Consider the following 18,349-nt stretch of genomic DNA (forward strand, 5'->3'; position numbering starts at 1 on the left):
ACACGGGCGAGGATGAGAATGCCTCTATAATTCTAGGAAGACCATTCATAGCCACTGGAAGAGCTCTGATTGATGTAGAAGTGGGTGAATTAGTGCTTAAAGTGCATGATGAGCAACTAGTCTTCCATGTTTTCAAAGATGTACATTCAGCAGGTGAAGAAGAGAGGTGCATGCAGACTGAGCTTATTGATCCAACCCTTTAAAAACCCCCTGATGGATACATAGCAGAATCTGCAGCTCAAACCTCCCTTAGTAACAATCAATAAAATTCCTCCTGACATCGAACCTAAGTTTGGTATTGGGAATGCATCATCTACCAAGGAAGAGGTTCCCAAAAAGAAGAAAGTACCAAGAGGATGGAGAAACAAAAAGATCCCCACTGAAGGTTTCTCCCCAGGAATGAAGGTGGTGTTGACCAGCAATCCAGCATGGGTTTATACAATAATCAGAATCCTTTCTCTGGAGCTTATTGAGCTACGTTATGGAGACACAGGAAAGAAGTTCAAAGTAAAGGGTGAAGAGCTAAGCCCCTATGATCCTCCTCCTTAGAGGAGCTGACCGTCAAGCTAATGACGTTAAAGAAGCGCTTGTCGGGAGGCAACCCGATAAATTCGTATCCTTAGCCATTTTTCATAGTAGTAGTTTTCTTTTTTTATTTGATTTTTATTAAGTTTTTACTGTTTCTCTGATCATGCAGCTATTTTAGAACAGGAACTGTAAAAAAAAAGAGAGGGCACACGACGCACAAGCGTCGCTGACGCATACGTGTCAGATGGGTGTGCATGAAAAATAAAAATGAAAAGAGAGTTGCGCGGGAGTGGCGCCAGAATGAAGCCTTTCGTACAAAAAAGCTCACGCGTACGCGTCCATGAAGCGTGCGCGTCATAGGTGATTTTGGCCTACCACGCGTACGCATCACTGACGCGTACGCGTGACCTAGAAAAACAGCGTAAATATGTGTTTGGGCAGAGAGTTGTGCGTGCGTGCGGCTGGCTTCGCGCGAATCGCGCAAAACCCAGGGCACGCGGACGCGTTTCTGACGCTTAAGCGTCATTAAGTAAATTTTGCGCCCCACGCGTACGCGTCGCCTTCGCCGCACAGTTTTTCCTTTTCTTTCTCTCTCTCCCAATCCTAATTCTCTCTTGTTCTTTTATCTTTATATTCTTCTTTCCTCTCATTATTTGTTTTTATTTTCAGTTCTTCTTTGCTTGAGGACAAGCAAACCTTTAAGTTTGGTGTTGACGCTTCGCTTATGGGTTTTCTATTTATTTTTATGGCACTAAGGGAGGTGAATCATCTTCACAAAGGAGCACAACCTGAAGAATAAAACGACCGCTCGGATAACTAAGGTGGTTAAGTTCCTTTCATTTTTTATTCCCTCTCGCTTTTATTATGTTATGTTCCGGTTTCCTGCTACTTTGTCTTGTTTAGTGTATGATCCTTTATTAGTAGATTCATAGGTTCTAGTTTAGTTTTCTATTAAGTGCTTTAATTCTGAAAGATGTCTCATGTATTGTCCACTGAGCTTGAAATAAAAAAGAAAGAAGAACAGATGTAGTGCATGAGAATTTGAGTTTAATTTTTTAGAGTAGTCTCATTTATTCAAATGTGGTGGTATTTTCTGTGATTTTCAATGCATGACATGAACAGTGCATATTTAAATTTGAATGAAAGAATGTTGATGAACAAGGAACAGGAATTTAGAGAATTATTATGATTTCTCTGAAATTAATGAAAGTTTAATCCTTGAAGCAAAAGAAACAGCAAAAGAAAAATAAAAGCAAGGTCCAAGGCTCTGAGCATCAATGACTCGAGAGGTCAGACATGATTAAAAGCTCAAAGAGTTGTTTCCCTTGTCACATGCTTGGGGTGTTCTTGTTTCAAGTAATCCTTGAGACAAAACATTTAGAGTCGAGATCAATTGCAGAGTACGCCAAAGGCTTTGAGCACCACTATCTGGGGATAATAAAAAAACATATTTAGAACTTAAAGAGAGTTCCCCAGTTAAGTGCTTGTGGTGTTTCTGTGTCAAGTAACCCTTGAGACAAAACATTTAAAGTCACGGCTAGGCTCAAGGTGCAAAGAACCAAAGAAAAATAAATTAAAGTAAATCTTGCTGTGTTCAAGGATTAAACTGAAATATAAAGATCAGAGAATTCATAATATTATCCGGATTCTAATTCCAGATGACAGTGACATTCTTCTGATTCAAAGGAGAGTGAGATGCCAAAACTATTCAGGATTGCAGTTGTAAATCCCACTATAAGAAGAGACATGAGCTTAATCGAACTCTCATTCTCATGCAAATTCACATCCTAAGCTTATATTAGTTTTGGTTGCTTGAGGACAAGCAACAGTTTTAGTTTGGTGTTGTGATGCGTGAGCATCTTTTCTATCTTTTTCTAGTGAATTTGCATCTAATTTGTTGAGTTTAATAAAGAATTAATTATCTTTTAGCCAATATAGATGCTACTTTGAGTCTTTTTCAATTTTGTCTATTTTAGGTAGCATTCGGCTAGATTTGGTGGAGTTTCTGCAGCACAAGAATCAAAAGAGATGGCAGCAAGGAGCGACGCGCACGCATGTCTGACGCGTGCGCGTGATTTAGAGGTAACCATGGCAACGCGTGTGCGTGATTGACATGTACGCGTGATTTGATGATTTGCTCAACGACGCGTCCGCGTGACCAACGTGTCAGTGTGACTTGCGAAAAAGACCATCGACGCGTACGCGTGACTGTCGCGTACGCGTGACATGCGCCACGTGCAGAAAATGCAGAAAATGCTGGGAGCGATTTCTGGGCTACTTTTGACCCAGTTTTCAGCCCAGAAAGTACAGATCAGAGGCTGCAAATTGAAGGAATCAAGTGGTCCCCACCCATCAACTAAAGACTTGATGATTGTTATATAATTAATTTTGATTTAAATTCAAATTCAAATTTAAAAATAGGAAAAGATATTATCTTAATTTTAGATATTAGATTTTAAATTTTTTAGGATTAGTTATAAAAAGGGATCTGATGCCATCAGATTGGAACTCTACACATTTTACCAGAATCCTTATTTTCTTCTCTGAACCATGAGCAACTAATCCTCCATTGTTAAGGTTAGGAGCTCTGTCTATTGTATGGATTGATTCATTTTGCTCTTTCTAATTTTATTCATGTTTGGATTTATAATTTAAGAATTATTTTCGCTCTTTATTTTATGAATTTGGGTGGAACGGAAGTATGACCCTCTTTCTATTTGAGTTCTTATAAAACTTGGAAAAGCTCTTTACTTGAACAACAGCTTGAAAACAATTTCTCCTAAATTTTAATTATTTGGATTTAATGGGATACGTGACATATAATCCCCTTATTTTTGGGTAATTAGAATTTTTGTGGCATATAAACTAGAAATTGATTATCACCCTCTAATTGGAATTAATTGACCAAGGAATGGACAGTTAATGAATTTTAGAGGAGACTAAGAAGGTATAAGGAATTAGGGTCTAGTCACATACAATTTGCCATAAATTAAATCCTGCATAATTAAATTAGTTAGTAAGAAAAGTTAATCCGAAAAAATAGATAACTCTGAAATCTTAACTGTTTTCTCCATATTTTATTTCCAACTCATTGCTTCTTGCTTTCTGAAATTCTTAATTTACTGTTTAATGCTCTTTGAATACCAAAACACTCTTTTCTGTTTGTCTAACTAAGCCAATCAATCAATCATTGTTGCTTGATCCATCAATCCTCGTGGGATCGACCCTTACTCACGTAAGGTATTATTTGGTACGACCCGGTGCACTTGCCAGGTAGTTTGTGGGTTATAAAATACCGCACCACTAGCCACCACGTCCTTCAAGTGGAAACTCGATACTTTTCTGACCCTATGTCGTAAGTGTGGCCGGGCACTGTGAAAGTCCCGAATGAGCTCACCCCCGTGAACATCCACCCGTGAAGGTGTTGGATTATATTATGCCTATGTCATGAGATAACTCGAATTGGGGATGCACGACAAAGGGACAGTCCAATGGTTAGCTACCAGGACTTGCCGGACTAGCTTTATAACCGACAGATGAGACTCATCAGCCTCTAGGATAGGCATGCATCATATTCATTATATGTGAATTATTTGGATTGTCTAATTGATTGCATTATTACTTGCTAATTACTTAATTGTCCTATTTGTTTCCTACTTGTGCATTTCTTTGTTGGATATACTTGTGATTGCATCTGTTACTGTTGGCGGTTGGGAGGTTTGCAGGATTTGGAAAGGGGATATATAGTTAGACCGAAGATCCTTAAGTTAGTCGCCTATTATTTTTGTTATGGTTTAGTTATGTTTATACGCTTTGATTATAATATGAAAGTTCTAGGATTGCCTTCGGCTTTCCCAGGACATTACATGTTAGATATTTGGGCACTGTTACCATGCTGAGAACCTCCAGTTCTCACCCATGCGGATTTTGTGATTTTCAGATGCAGGACGTGAGGCTCCTCGCTGAGGCATGCTGGAGACTTTCTTTTGGCGGAGATCCTTATACCTTGGGATTTTATTTTTGTTATTATATACCTGTTTAGATACTATATTCTCCACTGTATATGTATTTTATAGTTACTCCTCTTAGAGGCTATTTTGGAGAAAATAGGAATTTTACACTATCATTTGGGTTGTCTTTTGGGGTTCTTTACCATATATATGTATGTATACTGTATGCTCGGACCGCTTATCTTCGCAAGCCGAGTCCCGAGTCTTGATATATGTATTTTGGCACTCTTTTGTATACCTCTTCACTTTAGCTTAATCTTTATCTATTCGTTTACGTTATCGATCGGAGTGTTGCATTTTTCGATTTATCGGTTTTGATTTACGCAATTTTTCAAAGGCTCCTATTTAAAAACATTCTTGCAATACTATACTTACTAAATTTTATTTTAGAGGTCGTTGATGTATGCGGAAATTGGTGAATTAAAAATTATTAAAATGGTTACATTGTAAGTATAGTTCTTAACTCACCATAAATCTGCCTATCAATTTAAAATATGTCACAAAAATTCAGAATTTAAAATACTGGGAGTATAAATCCCAGGTCGTCTCCCAACGAGTTGCAGAAAAGTGTGCTATTTTATTAATCAGATGTTTTCAAAAAAAGGGGTTGAGTTGAATAATAGGAATTTAAATTGATGAACTTGAATAATATAAATAAAATAGTAGAAAATAGTAGAAAATAAAATCCTAAAAGTATCAATTGTTTGGAGAGAAGGAAAACCTAGAGGAGGAGTAAAACTAGATCTAAAAACTCAAAACTGTGTAGAATGAATGTTGTCCTTCATTTCTGCATGTTCCTTCGCTCTAGTCTGCTATTCTGGGCCGAGAACTGGGTCAAAACCGGGCCCAAAATCGCCCCCCAGTGAATTCTGCAGATTGTGCAGATCGCGCATGTCACGCGATCGCGTCGTCCATGCGGACGCGTCATTCGCGTTCTTTTCGTGCCACGCGTTTGCGTCGTCCACGCCTCCGCGTCACTTATGCTGTTCCTTTCCACGCGATTGCGTGAGCCATGCGGCCGCGTCGACGCGATTTCTCCTCTACCGCGCGAACGCGTGAACCATGCGGCCGCGTCGCTTCTCGCTTGTTGTCTCCTCAATTTCTTGTGTTCCTTCCATTTTTGCTTGCTTCCCTTCCAATCTCCAACTCATCCATGCCCTATAAAGCCTGAAACACTTAATACACGGATCACGGCATCGAATGGGACAAGGGAGAACTAAAATGCATAATAAAGAGTCTCTAGGGAGCAGTTTTCAACCATGTAATAATTCCAGGAAGGAAATATAAATGCATGCTAAATTAATGAATAAGTGGGTAAAGATCATGATAAAACCACACAATTAAACACAATATAAACCATAAAATAGTGGTTTATCAGTCGTAATACCTCACTACATCTGTTTTATGACTTAAGCATAAGACTCTTTGTGGTAGGGTGTTACATTGTGGTATCAGAGCAGTTCGTTCCTGTAGAGCCTGAGGGACTGACTGACTATCCTTTTATGCATTCTCTGTGTTTGTGTTCATGTGCTATTAGGATATCGGACTGATATAACTGGCATAAACGTTCATGAGCAGACATTTGGGACTTTGAGCATTAGACTTTCGATATTGGGACTGATCAACTTGATATCGCTTGTTTGGTGTGTATAGGAACTAGATGGTGCCTCGTGGACGCGGTCGGGGCCGTGCGAGAGGACGTTCCGGTACTCATAAGCCAGAATTTAATCCGAACGACCCAGTGAACTTCATGGCTGCATTGTAGAACATTGTTGCTACTATGCAGGCCACCGTTGAGACACTTGGGCAGCAGATGAATAACAATAATCATAATGGGGAGAACAGTGGAAATGGGACTCAAGGTCAGATGATGTTGGCAACCTTCCTAAAGGTTAATCCGCCAAAATTCAAGGGAACTACCAACCCAACGGAAGCCGACACTAGGTTCCAAGCTTTGGAGCGCACACTGCAAGCGCAGTTGGTACCTGAAGAGCAGTGGGTCGAGTTTGCCACTTATCTGCTCACCAGAGAAGCGTCACATTGGTGGCAGGGGACCTGACGTATCATACAGCAAGGTGATGATCCTATCACCTGGGATACCTTTCAGGAAGAATTCTACAAGAAGTACCTTCCGACCTCTGCTAGGACGGCCAAGGAACTCGAACTACTATAGCTGAAGCAGGATACGATGACTGTATCTGAGTACATGGACAAGTTTGAGGAGCTATTTAGGTTCTCCCGTATGTACCAAGGAGCTCCAGGGGACTTTCAGGAGTGGAAATGTATTAAGTACGAAGGAAGACTCCGAAGTGACATCTATAGTTCAGTAGGGCCTATGGAGATCAGGACTTTCTCCGAGCTAGTAAACAAGAGCAGAGTTGCCGAAAAGTGTGTGAAGAAGGCAGCGGCAGAAAGAAGGAGCCAGAAGGGGTCATTTCCACTGAACCGAGGGAAGAGTTTTTTTTCCTAGAGGTCCGCCCTTTAAGCGGGGAGGTTTTACACCATAGTGGACTCAGAGTCAGAACAGTTTCTGAAGGCCCAACAACAACAACAACAACAACAATGCTTCAAGGAGAAGATTCGAGAAGCAACCTCTAAATGAGCAGGCTTGCACTAGATGTGAGAGTTTCCATCCTGGTGTTCCGTGTAAGGCCGGTTAGGGTTTATGCTACTCATGTAGAAAGCCGGGGCACAAAGCCTCCAACTATCCAGAGAAGTAGAGACAGGGTGCTGGGAGAGCATAGCAGTCTGACCGGGTGTTCACTACTTCAGCTATAAGGGTCGAGGGGTCTGAGACACTTATCAGAGGTAAATGTGAAATGGCGGGTCAAGTTTTAAATGCCTTGTTTGATTCTAGAGCATCACATTCATTCATTGCATTTGAGAAGGCTAGTGAGTTAGGATTGAAGATTGTGGTTTTAGGTTATGACCTGAAGGTGTATAATGCCACTCATGAAGCCATGGTAACTAGGCTAGGATGTCCGCAAGTTTCTTTTAGGGTCAAGCAACATGACTTTAATTTGTGCACGATTTGATCTATTTGCCGATGATCGGTCTTGATCTTATTTTGGGGTTGGACTGGTCATCCAAAAACCATGTTCTACTCGACTGTTCTGTGAAGTTAGTGTGCTTTATACCGGAAGATACAGAAGGGCCAGTGGTGGTAAATAACTATTACTTGAATTCTGTGATGGTGAATTGTTCTGGGGCTGAATGCCGGGGTATTTTGTTATTAACCGTAGGTGTCTCGGGTGATGATCAAAACCTAAAACAAATCCCGATCGTATGTGAATTTCCTGAGGTGTTTCCTGACGACATTGAGGAATTCCCTCCTAGTCGAGAGGTTGAGTTTGCAATTGAGTTGGTGTCGGGGACAGGGCCAATTTCAATTGCCCCTTACAGAATGTCTCCTTTGGAAATGGCCGAGCTGAAAACTCAACTAGAAGATTTGTTGGGTAAGAATTTCATCCGACCGAGTGTTTCTCCGTGGGGAGCGCCAGTGTTATTGGTGAAAAAGAAAGACGGGAGTATGCGGCTTTGTGTGGATTACAGACAACTGAACAAGGTCACAATAAAGAATAAGTATCCACTACCAAGGATTGACGACCTCATGGACCAGTTACAAGGAGCCGGAGTGTTCTCCAAGATTGATTTGCGATCCGGTTATCACTAGATAAGGGTGAGAGATGAGGACATCCCTAAGACCACTTTCAGGACTCGTTATGGTCACTACGAGTACACTATAATGTCTTTTGGATTGACAAATGCTCCTGTAGTGTTTATGGATTATATGAACATGATCTTCCGTCCGTTTCTGGATAAATTTGTCGTTGTCTTCATTGATGACATACTGGTTTATTCCAAGACTGAAGAGGAGCATGCGGAGCACTTGAGGACCGTGTTGCTGATACTAAAAGAGAAGAAACTCTATGCGAAACTATCTAAATGTGAGTTATGGAAATGTGAGGTGAAGTTCTTGGGTCACATAGTGAGTAAAAAGGGTCTAGCAGTAGATCCTGCCAAAGTGGAAGCAGTGATGGAGTGGAATTGACCGAACTTAGTTACCGAGATAAGGAGTTTTCTGGGATTAGCTGGCTACTATCGGAGATTCATCAAAGGATTCTCACAATTGGCTTTGCCATTGACGAAGTTAACCCGCAAGGATGTGCCGTTTGTTTGGACTTCTGAGTGTTAGGAGAGTTTTCAAGCGTTGAAGCAAAAGTTGACTACTGTGCCTGTGTTGGTATTACCCGAACCGAATGAATCATTTGAGGTGTATTGTGATGCCTCACTTAAGGGTTTGGGGTGCATGCTGATGCAGCACCGGAAAGTGGTGGCTTACGCCTCACAGTAGCTGAGACCTCACGAGGTTAATTACTTAACACACGACCTAGAACTTGCTGTGGTTGTGTTGGCATTGAAGGTGTGGAGGCATTACCTCTATGGGGTTAAGTTCCAAGTTTTCTCTGATCATAAGAGCTTGAAATATCTCTTTGACTAGAAAGAACTTAATATGAGGCAGAGGAGGTGGATGGAGTTACTGAAGGATTACGACTTTGACTTGAGTTACCATCCAGGGAAGGCGAATGTCGTAGCAGATGCGCTAAGCCAGAAATCACTGTATGCTTCTTGGATCATGCTTCGAGAAGAGGAGTTGTTCAAGGTATTTGAGAGTCTAAGGATCGACATTCAAGAAGTGGCTAGAACTATGTGTTTGAGCCAACTACAGATCTCAAGTGATTTTAGATCCGAACTCCTGAAGGCTCATCAAAACAATGAGGCGTTATTGAAGGTGTTGCCGGCTATTAAGCAAGGAAAGCAGTGGAGAGTGTCTGAGGATCAAGATGGATTATGGAGATTCAAGGGTATGATCATTGTGCCGGATGTTGGAACCTTGCAGCAAGATATATTGAAGGAAGCGCACAAAAATGGATTTTCGATCCACCCTGTGAGTACAAATATGTACCATGATTTAAAGGCTATGTTCTGGTGACCTGGTATGAAGAATGATGTGGCGGAGTATGTCTTGAAGTGCTTAACCTGTCAAAAGGTGAAGATTGAACATCAGAGGCCTTTCGAGATGTTGCAGCCCTTGAAGATTCCGCAATGGAAGTGGGAGAACATTGTAATGAATTTTGTGTAGGGATTACCGAGGACTAGGACCGATTTTGATGCTGTCTAGGTAATTGTGGACCGACTGACCAAGTCGGCTCATTTTCTACCCATTTGGATGAACTACACTCTTGAGGAGTTAGCTCGCCTGTATATAAAGGAGATTGTGAGGCTTCACGGAGTGCCTACGACTAAAATTTTGATAGGGATCCCCGTTTTACTTCAAGGTTCTGGGGTGCATTCCAGAGAGCTTTTGGAACCTGGTTGAGCTTGAGTACAGCTTATCATCCTCAAACCGATGGTCAATCCGAGAGGACGATCTAAACCCTAGAAAATATGCTGAGGGCTTGTGTTCTAGATAAGCCGACGAGCTGGGATCGGTATATGCCACTAGTGGAGTTTACGTATAATAATAGCTACCATGCGAGTATCGGAATGGCTCCGTATGAGGCTCTGTATGGGAGAAAATACCAATCTCCACTGTGCTAGTATGTGGCCGGAGAGAAAGGTCTATTAGGGCCAGAATTGATAGCTGAGACCACAGAACAAGTTAAGAAAATTAGAGATAGGATGCTCACTGCTCAGAGCCGTTAGAAGAGTTACGCCGATCAGAGGCGGAAGCCTTAGAGTTTGAGAAAGGAGACCATGCCTTCCATAAGGTTACTCCGACGACAGGAGTAGGTAGAGCGATTAAGACAAAGAAGCTGAACCCTCGATACATCGGTCCGTTTCAGATTCTTGAGAGTATTGGACCGGTGGCGTATCGGATGGCCCTACCGCCTCATCTTTCGAACCTGCACGACGTATTTCACATGTCGCAGCTTCGAAAATACACTCCTGATGCTAGCCATGTGTTAGAACTAGAATCAATTCAGTTAAAGGAGGATTTGACTCTACCCGTGGCTCTAGTCAGGATTGATGACACAAGTATTAAGAAGTTGTGCGGAAAAGAGGTTTCATTAGTGAAGGTGGCATGGAACCGAGCCGGTGTTGAGGAGCACACTTGGGAACTTGAGTCAGAGATGCGAGCAGACTACCCACACCAATTCTCAGGTAACTAAATTCGAATTTTGTGGGCAAAATTTCCATTTAGCTGGGTAGAATGTAAGACCCGGTTAATTTATGGCTAATTAACCCATAAATTAAAATATATTCTAGAAAGTGAGAAATGGGGTTTTTATGGTTTAATGTGTTAGAGAAATTTAAAACGAGAATTTCGACATCAATTTTAAAGAAATCGGCTCAAGTTTGGGCCGAACGGGCCAAACCGGGCCAACCGGACCCAATTTGGGTCCAAGGACCCAGCCAAGTTCCCTTTAATGAGAGAGCTCAGCTCTCTCTTCCCTCCCAAACACAACAAACACGCTGAAACACACCCATGGGAGGAGAAAGGAGAAGCAAACCCTTGGTTTGATTCAAGGTGGCCTAACTTTTCGCTCCGAGATCCGATTGACGCACCATTTGCGACCACGCGACCACGGCGTCGAGCTCTACAAAATCCACACACGAAATCTTGAGGTAAGTCACAGTTTCAGTTTTGAATCCTAGCCCTTGATTTTCGAGTTCATTGGGCAAAAATGTTAAAATTGTGAGTGTGTTGTAGGACCTAACTAACTTGAAGGGAAGGCTTTCTCTAGCTCGCTTGGTCTTTGGGTAAGGTGAGATTCTCAACTCTAAGCTAGAGACTTGAGGTTTTGTAATTTAGTGATACAGTTATTGTGTTTTAATGTGATATTATGGCTTAGGCCTTCTATATATGTGTTTTGGAGCTTGATTGGTGATTTTGGAAAGCTTTAGTGTGGAATCCCAAGTTTGGAAATCTGATTGGTGGAGTTGGAAACATTGGAAGTTGAATTTAAGTGTGTTCCGAGTGGAATGGGAATCGGCCAAGGTATGGTTTCAGTTTCTTGGAAGTGGTTGATATTGGAATGGTTGAGTTTTGGTTGATTTTGTATGGTTTGGTAAAGGTGTGTTTTGAAAATGGGGAGTTTATAAGTTTTGGTAAAAACTGAAATTTTGATTAATTTCAACGGATCATATCTTGAACAATTGTTTTTGAAATTTGATGATCTTTATATCAATGGAAAGATAATTTTATAAACTTTAAAATGGTTTAAATTTGGTGGAGATCCGAATTTTGTAGAAGAAGATATGATTATTGGAATTTTGGGCTAAAAATCTGAATTCTACAACTTCTGTAGAATTTGTGATTTTTTATTGGTGTGTGCACGCACAGCGCTGTGTGCATGCACACTCGGCGAGAATTTGGTCTTATGTGCATGCACAGCCTTGTACGTATGCACATACGAAGATAGGGCTAGTAGTGGCAGCGCCAGCACGCTCTGTGCGCACGCGCAACCAACAAAGGATTGCGAGCTGTGCGCACGTACAGGTTGGGAATGGTATACTGGTGACGGCGCTAGCACACGTTGTCCGTGCGCCCCACCTTAAGGATTTTGCTTTCTGTGCGCACGCACAAGTTTGTGCGTATACACACGTTTAAAATTCTTTCTGGGCGTGCGCACACACACCCCCTGTGCGTACGCACACGACCCAGTTCATTTCTAAAACTTTGTTTTCAAGCTCTTCACGTTTCCAACAAGCTCGTAACCTTCCGGAATGTCATTTCACACTTATAAACCCTCAGTTTCATCCCTTGAGTCTTAATTTGATGTTAAATGCCCAATGATTGAGGGAAGGCTAGGAGAGGGGTAACTTGTGGAGGAAGAAAAGGGATGTAATGATGAGTATGATGAATAATGATTATGTGAGCGATTGGAAAGGATGGTGGAGTGCTGAATATGATTTGAGCCGAAAGGGCTGAGTATTTTATGAGCCGAATGGCCGTGTGTGATGATGATAATTTTGGCTGAGACAAATGTTAATATATGGCTGTGATTAAATGCATATATGCTGCATTGTTCATTATTATGACTGTTTGCACTCCACCTATCTGAGATACGAGTTTCCCAGGGTAAAAGCAGTGGCTAGCCACTCGTGCGCGAAATTGTGAACAATACTTTTCACAACTCTCATAATCCCCGGTCATGAACTCCAAAAAACTTGGTAGTTCAATCCCATGGCATTACACAACTTCGCACAACTAACCAGCAAGTGCACTGGGTCGTCCAAGTAATACCTTACGTGAGTAAGGGTCGATCCTACGGAGATTGTTGCTATGAAGCAAGCTATGGTCATCTTGTAAATCTTAGTCAGGCAGACTCAAATGTATGATGGTGATGAACGAAAATAACACAAAGGTAAAGATAGAGATACTTATGTAATTCATTGGTAGGAACTTCAGATAAGCGTATGAAGATGCCTTTCCTTCCGTCTCTCTGCTTTCCTACAGTCTTCATCCAATCCTTCTTACTCCTTTCCATGGCAAGCTCGTGTAGGGTTTCACCATTGTCAGTGGCTACCTCCCATCCTCTCAGTGAAAGCGATTGGCATATGCCCTGTCACGGCATAGCGGAATTCAGCTGTCGGTTCTCGGTCAGGCCGGAATAATATCCATTGATACTTTTGCGTCTGTCACTAACGCCCCGCCTGCTAGGAGTTTGAAGCACGTCACAGTCATTCAATCATTGAATCCTACTCAGAATACCACAGACAAGGTTAGACCTTCCGGATTCTCTTGAATGCCGCCATCAAGTCCTGCCTATACCACGAAGACTCTGATCTCATGGAATGGTTGGCTCGTTTGTCAGGCGAGCACTCGGTTGTCAGGCGATCAACCATGCATCGTGCAATCAGGAATCCAAGAGATATTCACTAGAGCCTTGGTTGCTTGTAGAACAAGAGTGGTTGTCAGTCACCTTGTTCATGAGTGAGAATGATGATGAGTGTCACGGATCATCACATTCATCAAGTTGAAGAACAAGTGATATCTTAGAACAAGAACAAGCGGAATTGAATGGAAGAACAATAGTAATTGCATTAATACTCGAGGTACAGCAGAGCTCCACACCTTAATCTATGGTGTGTAGAAACTCCACCGTTGAAAATACATAAGCATAAGGTCTAGGCATGGCCGAATGGCCAGCCTCCCAATGATCTAAGATAGCATAAAATGAAGATAGCTACCAAAGTCCTTTTTTTTTACAATAGTAAAAGGTCCTACTTATAGATAACTAGTAGCCCTAGGGTTTACAGAAATGAGTAAATGACATAAAAATCCACTTCCGGGCCCACTTGGTGTGTGCTTGGGCTGAGCAATGAAGCAATTTCGTGTAGAGACTCTTCTTGGAGTTAAACGCCAGCTTTTATGCCAGTTTGGGCGTTTAACTCCCATTTGGGTGCCAGTTCCAGCGTTTAACGCTGGGATTTCTTGAGGTGACTTTGAACGCCGGTTTGGGCCATCAAATCTTGGGCAAAGTATGGACTATCATATATTGCTGGAAAGCCCAGGATGTCTACTTTCCAACGCCGTTGAGAGCGCGCCAATTGGGCTTCTGTAGCTCCAGAAAATCTACTTTGAGTGCAGGGAGGTCAGAATCCAACAGCATCTGCAGTCCTTTTCAGTCTCTGGATCAGATTTTTGCTCAGAACCTTCAATTTCAGCCAGAAAATACCTGAAATCACAGAAAAACACACAAACTCATAGTAAAGTCCAGAAAAGTGAATTTTAACTAAAAACTAATAAAAATATACTAAAAACTAACTATATCATATCAAAAACATACTAAAAACAATGCCAAAAAGCGTACAAATTATCCGCTCATCACAACACCAAACTTAAATTGTTGCTTGTCCTCAAGCAACTGAAAATCAAATAAGATAAAAAGAAGAGAATATGCAATGAATTCCAAAAACATCTATGAAGATCAGTATTAATTAGATGAGCGGGGCTTTCAGCTTTTTGCCTCTGAACAGTTTTGGCATCTCACTCTATCCTTTGAAATTCAGAATGGTTGGCTTCTTTAGGAACTCAGAATCCAGATAGTGTTATTGATTCTCCTAGTTAAGTATGATGATTCTTGAACACAGCTACTTCATGAGTCTTGGCCGTGGCCCAAAGCACTCTGTCTTCCAGTATTACCACCGGATACATACATGCCACAGACACATAATTGGGTGAACCTTTTCAGATTGTGACTCAGCTTTGCTAAAGTCCCCAATTAGAGGTGTCCAGGGTTCTTAAGCACACTCTATTTGCCTTGGATCACAACTCTTATTCTTTTCTTTTTCTTTCTTTTTCTCTTTCTTCTTTTTTTTTTCTTTTTTTTTTTCGCTTGCTTTCCTTCTTTTTTTTTTTGTATTCACTGCTTTTTCTTGCTTCAAGAATCATTTTTTATGATTTTTCAGATCCTCAGTAACATGTCTCCTTTTTCATCATTCTTTCAAGAGCCAACATTCATGAACCACAAATTCAAAAGACATATGCACTGTTCAAGCATACATTCAGAAGACAAAAGTAATGCCACCACATCAAAACAATTAAACTGTTATAAAATTCAAAATTCATGCAATTCTTTTCTTTTCAATTAAGCACTTTTTATTCAAGAAAGGTGATGGATTCTATTCCGAGGGTTACCTGAAACGTGGAGCTCGGTCGTCTGGCAAGGACCCGAGGTGGGGGTTTCCGTGACCCGAGCTTGATGCGCTGAGCGGCGGGTGGTTGTACCTGCAATGACACTCCGATGCTTAAGTTAGCATGGGTCCAAGCAGATATGTGTAGAATATAGAATGTGTGTTATACCTGGGTGCTCCAGTGTATTTATAGTAGTTGGCCGTGATCTTTCCCTGGATAAGATATTCTTATCTTTATCTTATCTTTTGGGGGTTTTATCCCTATCTTTGTGGAACCGCCTTTCCCAGGCCTTTTCGGCCTTTAGGTTTTGGGCTTCGTTCCTTTTGATGGGCCTTCTTAGCTTATTTGTCCGAGGTCCGACCTCAGGCGTGGGCCTTGGGACGAGGTCGGACCTTCTATGAACTTACCGAGTTTGGGGAGCTCGGTCAGGGTATGAACAGTGCCCCTGCCCGAGTTCGTCCTTTTTGAGAGGTCGAGCTCGGGCATAGTAGTTTTTTCAAAATTTGAAAATGGCCGTTTCAGCATTTATTGCTTTTTACCGTTTCTCCTCGATTTCCGTTCGAGCTCTGTGAAGGCATTATTTATTTGCCCCTTTCCTCATTTTCTTCGTTTATTCTGTTCCCTTTTCCGTTTTTTGAGTTTTCGCCATCTCTCCTTCGAGCACCGCTCCTTCTTTCTCTTTGTTCTTCTTCTCCGATTCTTTCTGTGCGTTTTTCCGGGGTTTCTTCTGCGCCGCCTGTTTCTCCTTGCTGTCGGAACTCGTCGTTCTCTTTCTTTCCAGGTTCGTTCTTGTCTCTTTTTTCTTTTGTGTACATATGCTTCTGTTCTTTTGTGTGGCTCTTTGTCTGTTTCTTTTTCTCTATGCCTGGGTTGCCCCGAAAAGAGGCGCCGCCATTGCTTTGTTGTTTGTTCATGGGGGGGCTCTTTTTTGTTCTCTGGTATTTTGCTCCGGGTTGCTGTATTTTCTTCTAAAAGATCTTTGTTTCTTGCTTTTGCTGAATGGGTTTTTGCTGTCTGCCTTTATGTGATTTTTGTTTTGCTGTTTGTACTCTTCTTTGTAGGCAAGATTTTTATGTCTCGAAAGGTTCTTCAAGCAATGTCGACCAAGATTCCGAGTGGTCTTGGTTGGGTAGATCCTGTTCCTCTAAAAGTCCCTTCTGTGGTAGATTCTGAGTATTTAGCTAGGTTTCGTAGGCAATGTAGTATATGTGAAGATAGAGAGTCTGAGAGGGATTATGAGCTAGTAGCCCCGGATTCCGAGGAGAGAGTGTGCTTCCCGCCCTTAGATAGTTCCGAGAAGCTCTTCTTTTACGCTTATGATTGTTTTTTCTCTAAACTGAGCGTCCGACTTCCTTTTACCGACCTGGAGTCCGAGGTGTTGTGGTCTTGTAACCTTGCCCCTACGCAGCTCCATCCAAATTCTTGGGCATTTTTAAAGCTGTTCCAACTTTTGTGTCAGTTTTTGGGTGTCTCTCCCTCTATTTCTCTTTTTTCTTATTTGTTTGTGTTGACGAAGCCGGGGTCGGGTGGAGGGAAGGTATCCTGGGTCTCTTTTAGGGCTAACCAGGGAAGGAAGTTTTGTACCCTGTATGATGAGTCCTTTCACGATTTTAAGAACTTTTATTTCAAGGTCCGGGCTACTGGAGACGTCCGACCTTTCTTTCTAGATGAGAGTGGGGAGCCTTCTTTTCCTCTTTGTTGGCAGGAGAATGTAGTGTCTGTTAAGTATACCTTTGAGAGTCTAGATGAGGTGGAGCAGGCTTTTGTGGGTGTGGTGAGCAGTTTATGGGGTCGGGCACCTCACTTGGACACGAAGAAAATGTTGGGAGATCCAAGCCTTCTCCGTTCCGAGTTAGGTAGTTCCCGACCTCTTCCGAAATTTGTCTTCTTTAGTATTTGCTTGTTTTTTGGTGGATTATCTGTTGTGGTAATCCTTTTCTTATTTCTTGCAGAGATGTCTTCTCAGGCGGATTCCATGAAATTCCTTCGTCGGACGAAGAAGTCGGTGGCTGCTCGGAATATCGAGGCCGGGGACGCTTCTGCCCGATCTTCTCCGCAGAAGACTACTGTGGGTGTTCAAACTCGGTCGAAGACTATTCCGACTCCTCAGTTCCGAGCTGTAAGTCAGGATCCTCCGACCTCTGGGCCTGCTACTTCTTCTCCTCCCCCGTTCTCGGGTCCTCCTCCCAAGAAGCAGAAGACCTCTCAAGGGCTTGCCGGTTTTAATGATAAGGACTTTGATGCTCTTGGTTGGATTGAGCAGCATATCCTCCCTCAGACCTTTATTTCTACTGATGATGTGTCTATGGAGCATCATTTTCAGTATATGGCGCGGAGCTGTGTCCGGATGGCTAGTCTTCATGCCGCTATTGCCCGGGAGTTCAAGAAATCTCCTCTTGGGGCGACTAGCTCCCGACTTGAGAAGGCTCAGTCCGAGCTTGATAAGATTGGTCAACTGAAGGCTGCCAGGATTACTGAGCTGGAGGCTTCTTTGGAGAAAGAGAAAGCTAGGGCTACTGCGGCTGTGGCGTCAGCGAAGACATCTGAGGAGATGGCGAAGGCGGCCACAAAGAATTATACTCGGCTATATGCCGAGCTTGTGGAGACGAAGGAGGAGTTGCAATCTGCGCAGGACAAGTTTTACGAGCTGGAAGGTCATGTGGCCAAGGGTATGGATGCTATGTTTGAAAATCTGAAGGCTCAGGTTCGGGTTCTTGCTCCCGACCTAGATCTGAGCTTGTTCAGTACGGATAACGTCGTTGTGGAGGGAAAGATTGTTCCTGCTCCAAACGAGGATGAGGTTCCGGCGTCCGACCCCGAAGTTCCTGTTGAGAACCCGACTTCCTCTTTGGCCGGGGATGGATCTGGTGTGGGGGTTTCAAACCCGGGTGACGTTGCCGTCGATGCAGTCCCGATTTCTATGTTTGCTCCGCAGCCTTCTGTTGATGCGGAGTCTGGAAAGGACCTTGATCCTCTGTAATCTTTGATGTTTTGCCCGACCTGTGGGCTTTTTTGTTTTTGGATGGTTACTGTGAACGCTTTTGGACACCTTTTTGCTTATTAGCTACTTTGTAGTAACTTTTTAGCTTTATTTGGTGTTTGCGTTTTGGCTTTTTGTTTCCGCTTTTGTGCTTTTTAGTTGTTTTCGGATAACAACTTTTTAGCT

General features: G+C 42.4%; 1 protein-coding gene across 1 annotated transcript; it reads left to right on the forward strand.

Moving 5' to 3' along the window:
• Nucleotides 1-10,071: 10,071 nt before the first annotated feature.
• Nucleotides 10,072-10,711, forward strand: LOC130956891 (uncharacterized). The gene is made up of 2 exons (XM_057883835.1): nt 10,072-10,138; nt 10,236-10,711. The coding sequence occupies exons 1-2, from the start codon at nt 10,072-10,074 to the stop codon at nt 10,709-10,711; spliced, it is 543 nt and encodes a 180-aa protein (XP_057739818.1).
• Nucleotides 10,712-18,349: the final 7,638 nt, after the last annotated feature.

Source organism: Arachis stenosperma, chromosome 10 (assembly GCF_014773155.1).
Source record: "Arachis stenosperma cultivar V10309 chromosome 10, arast.V10309.gnm1.PFL2, whole genome shotgun sequence".
Taxonomy (NCBI): Eukaryota; Viridiplantae; Streptophyta; class Magnoliopsida; order Fabales; family Fabaceae; genus Arachis; species Arachis stenosperma.

Bases quoted from the DNA above. Each gene is read 5' to 3' on its own strand.
- LOC130956891 (XM_057883835.1), top strand. From the start codon at position 10,072: ATGCGAGTATCGGAATGGCTCCGTATGAGGCTCTGTATGGGAGAAAAT. The intron at 10,139-10,235 runs GTATGTGGCCGG...CTCACTGCTCAG, and splicing joins TACCAATCTCCACTGTGCTA to AGCCGTTAGAAGAGTTACGC.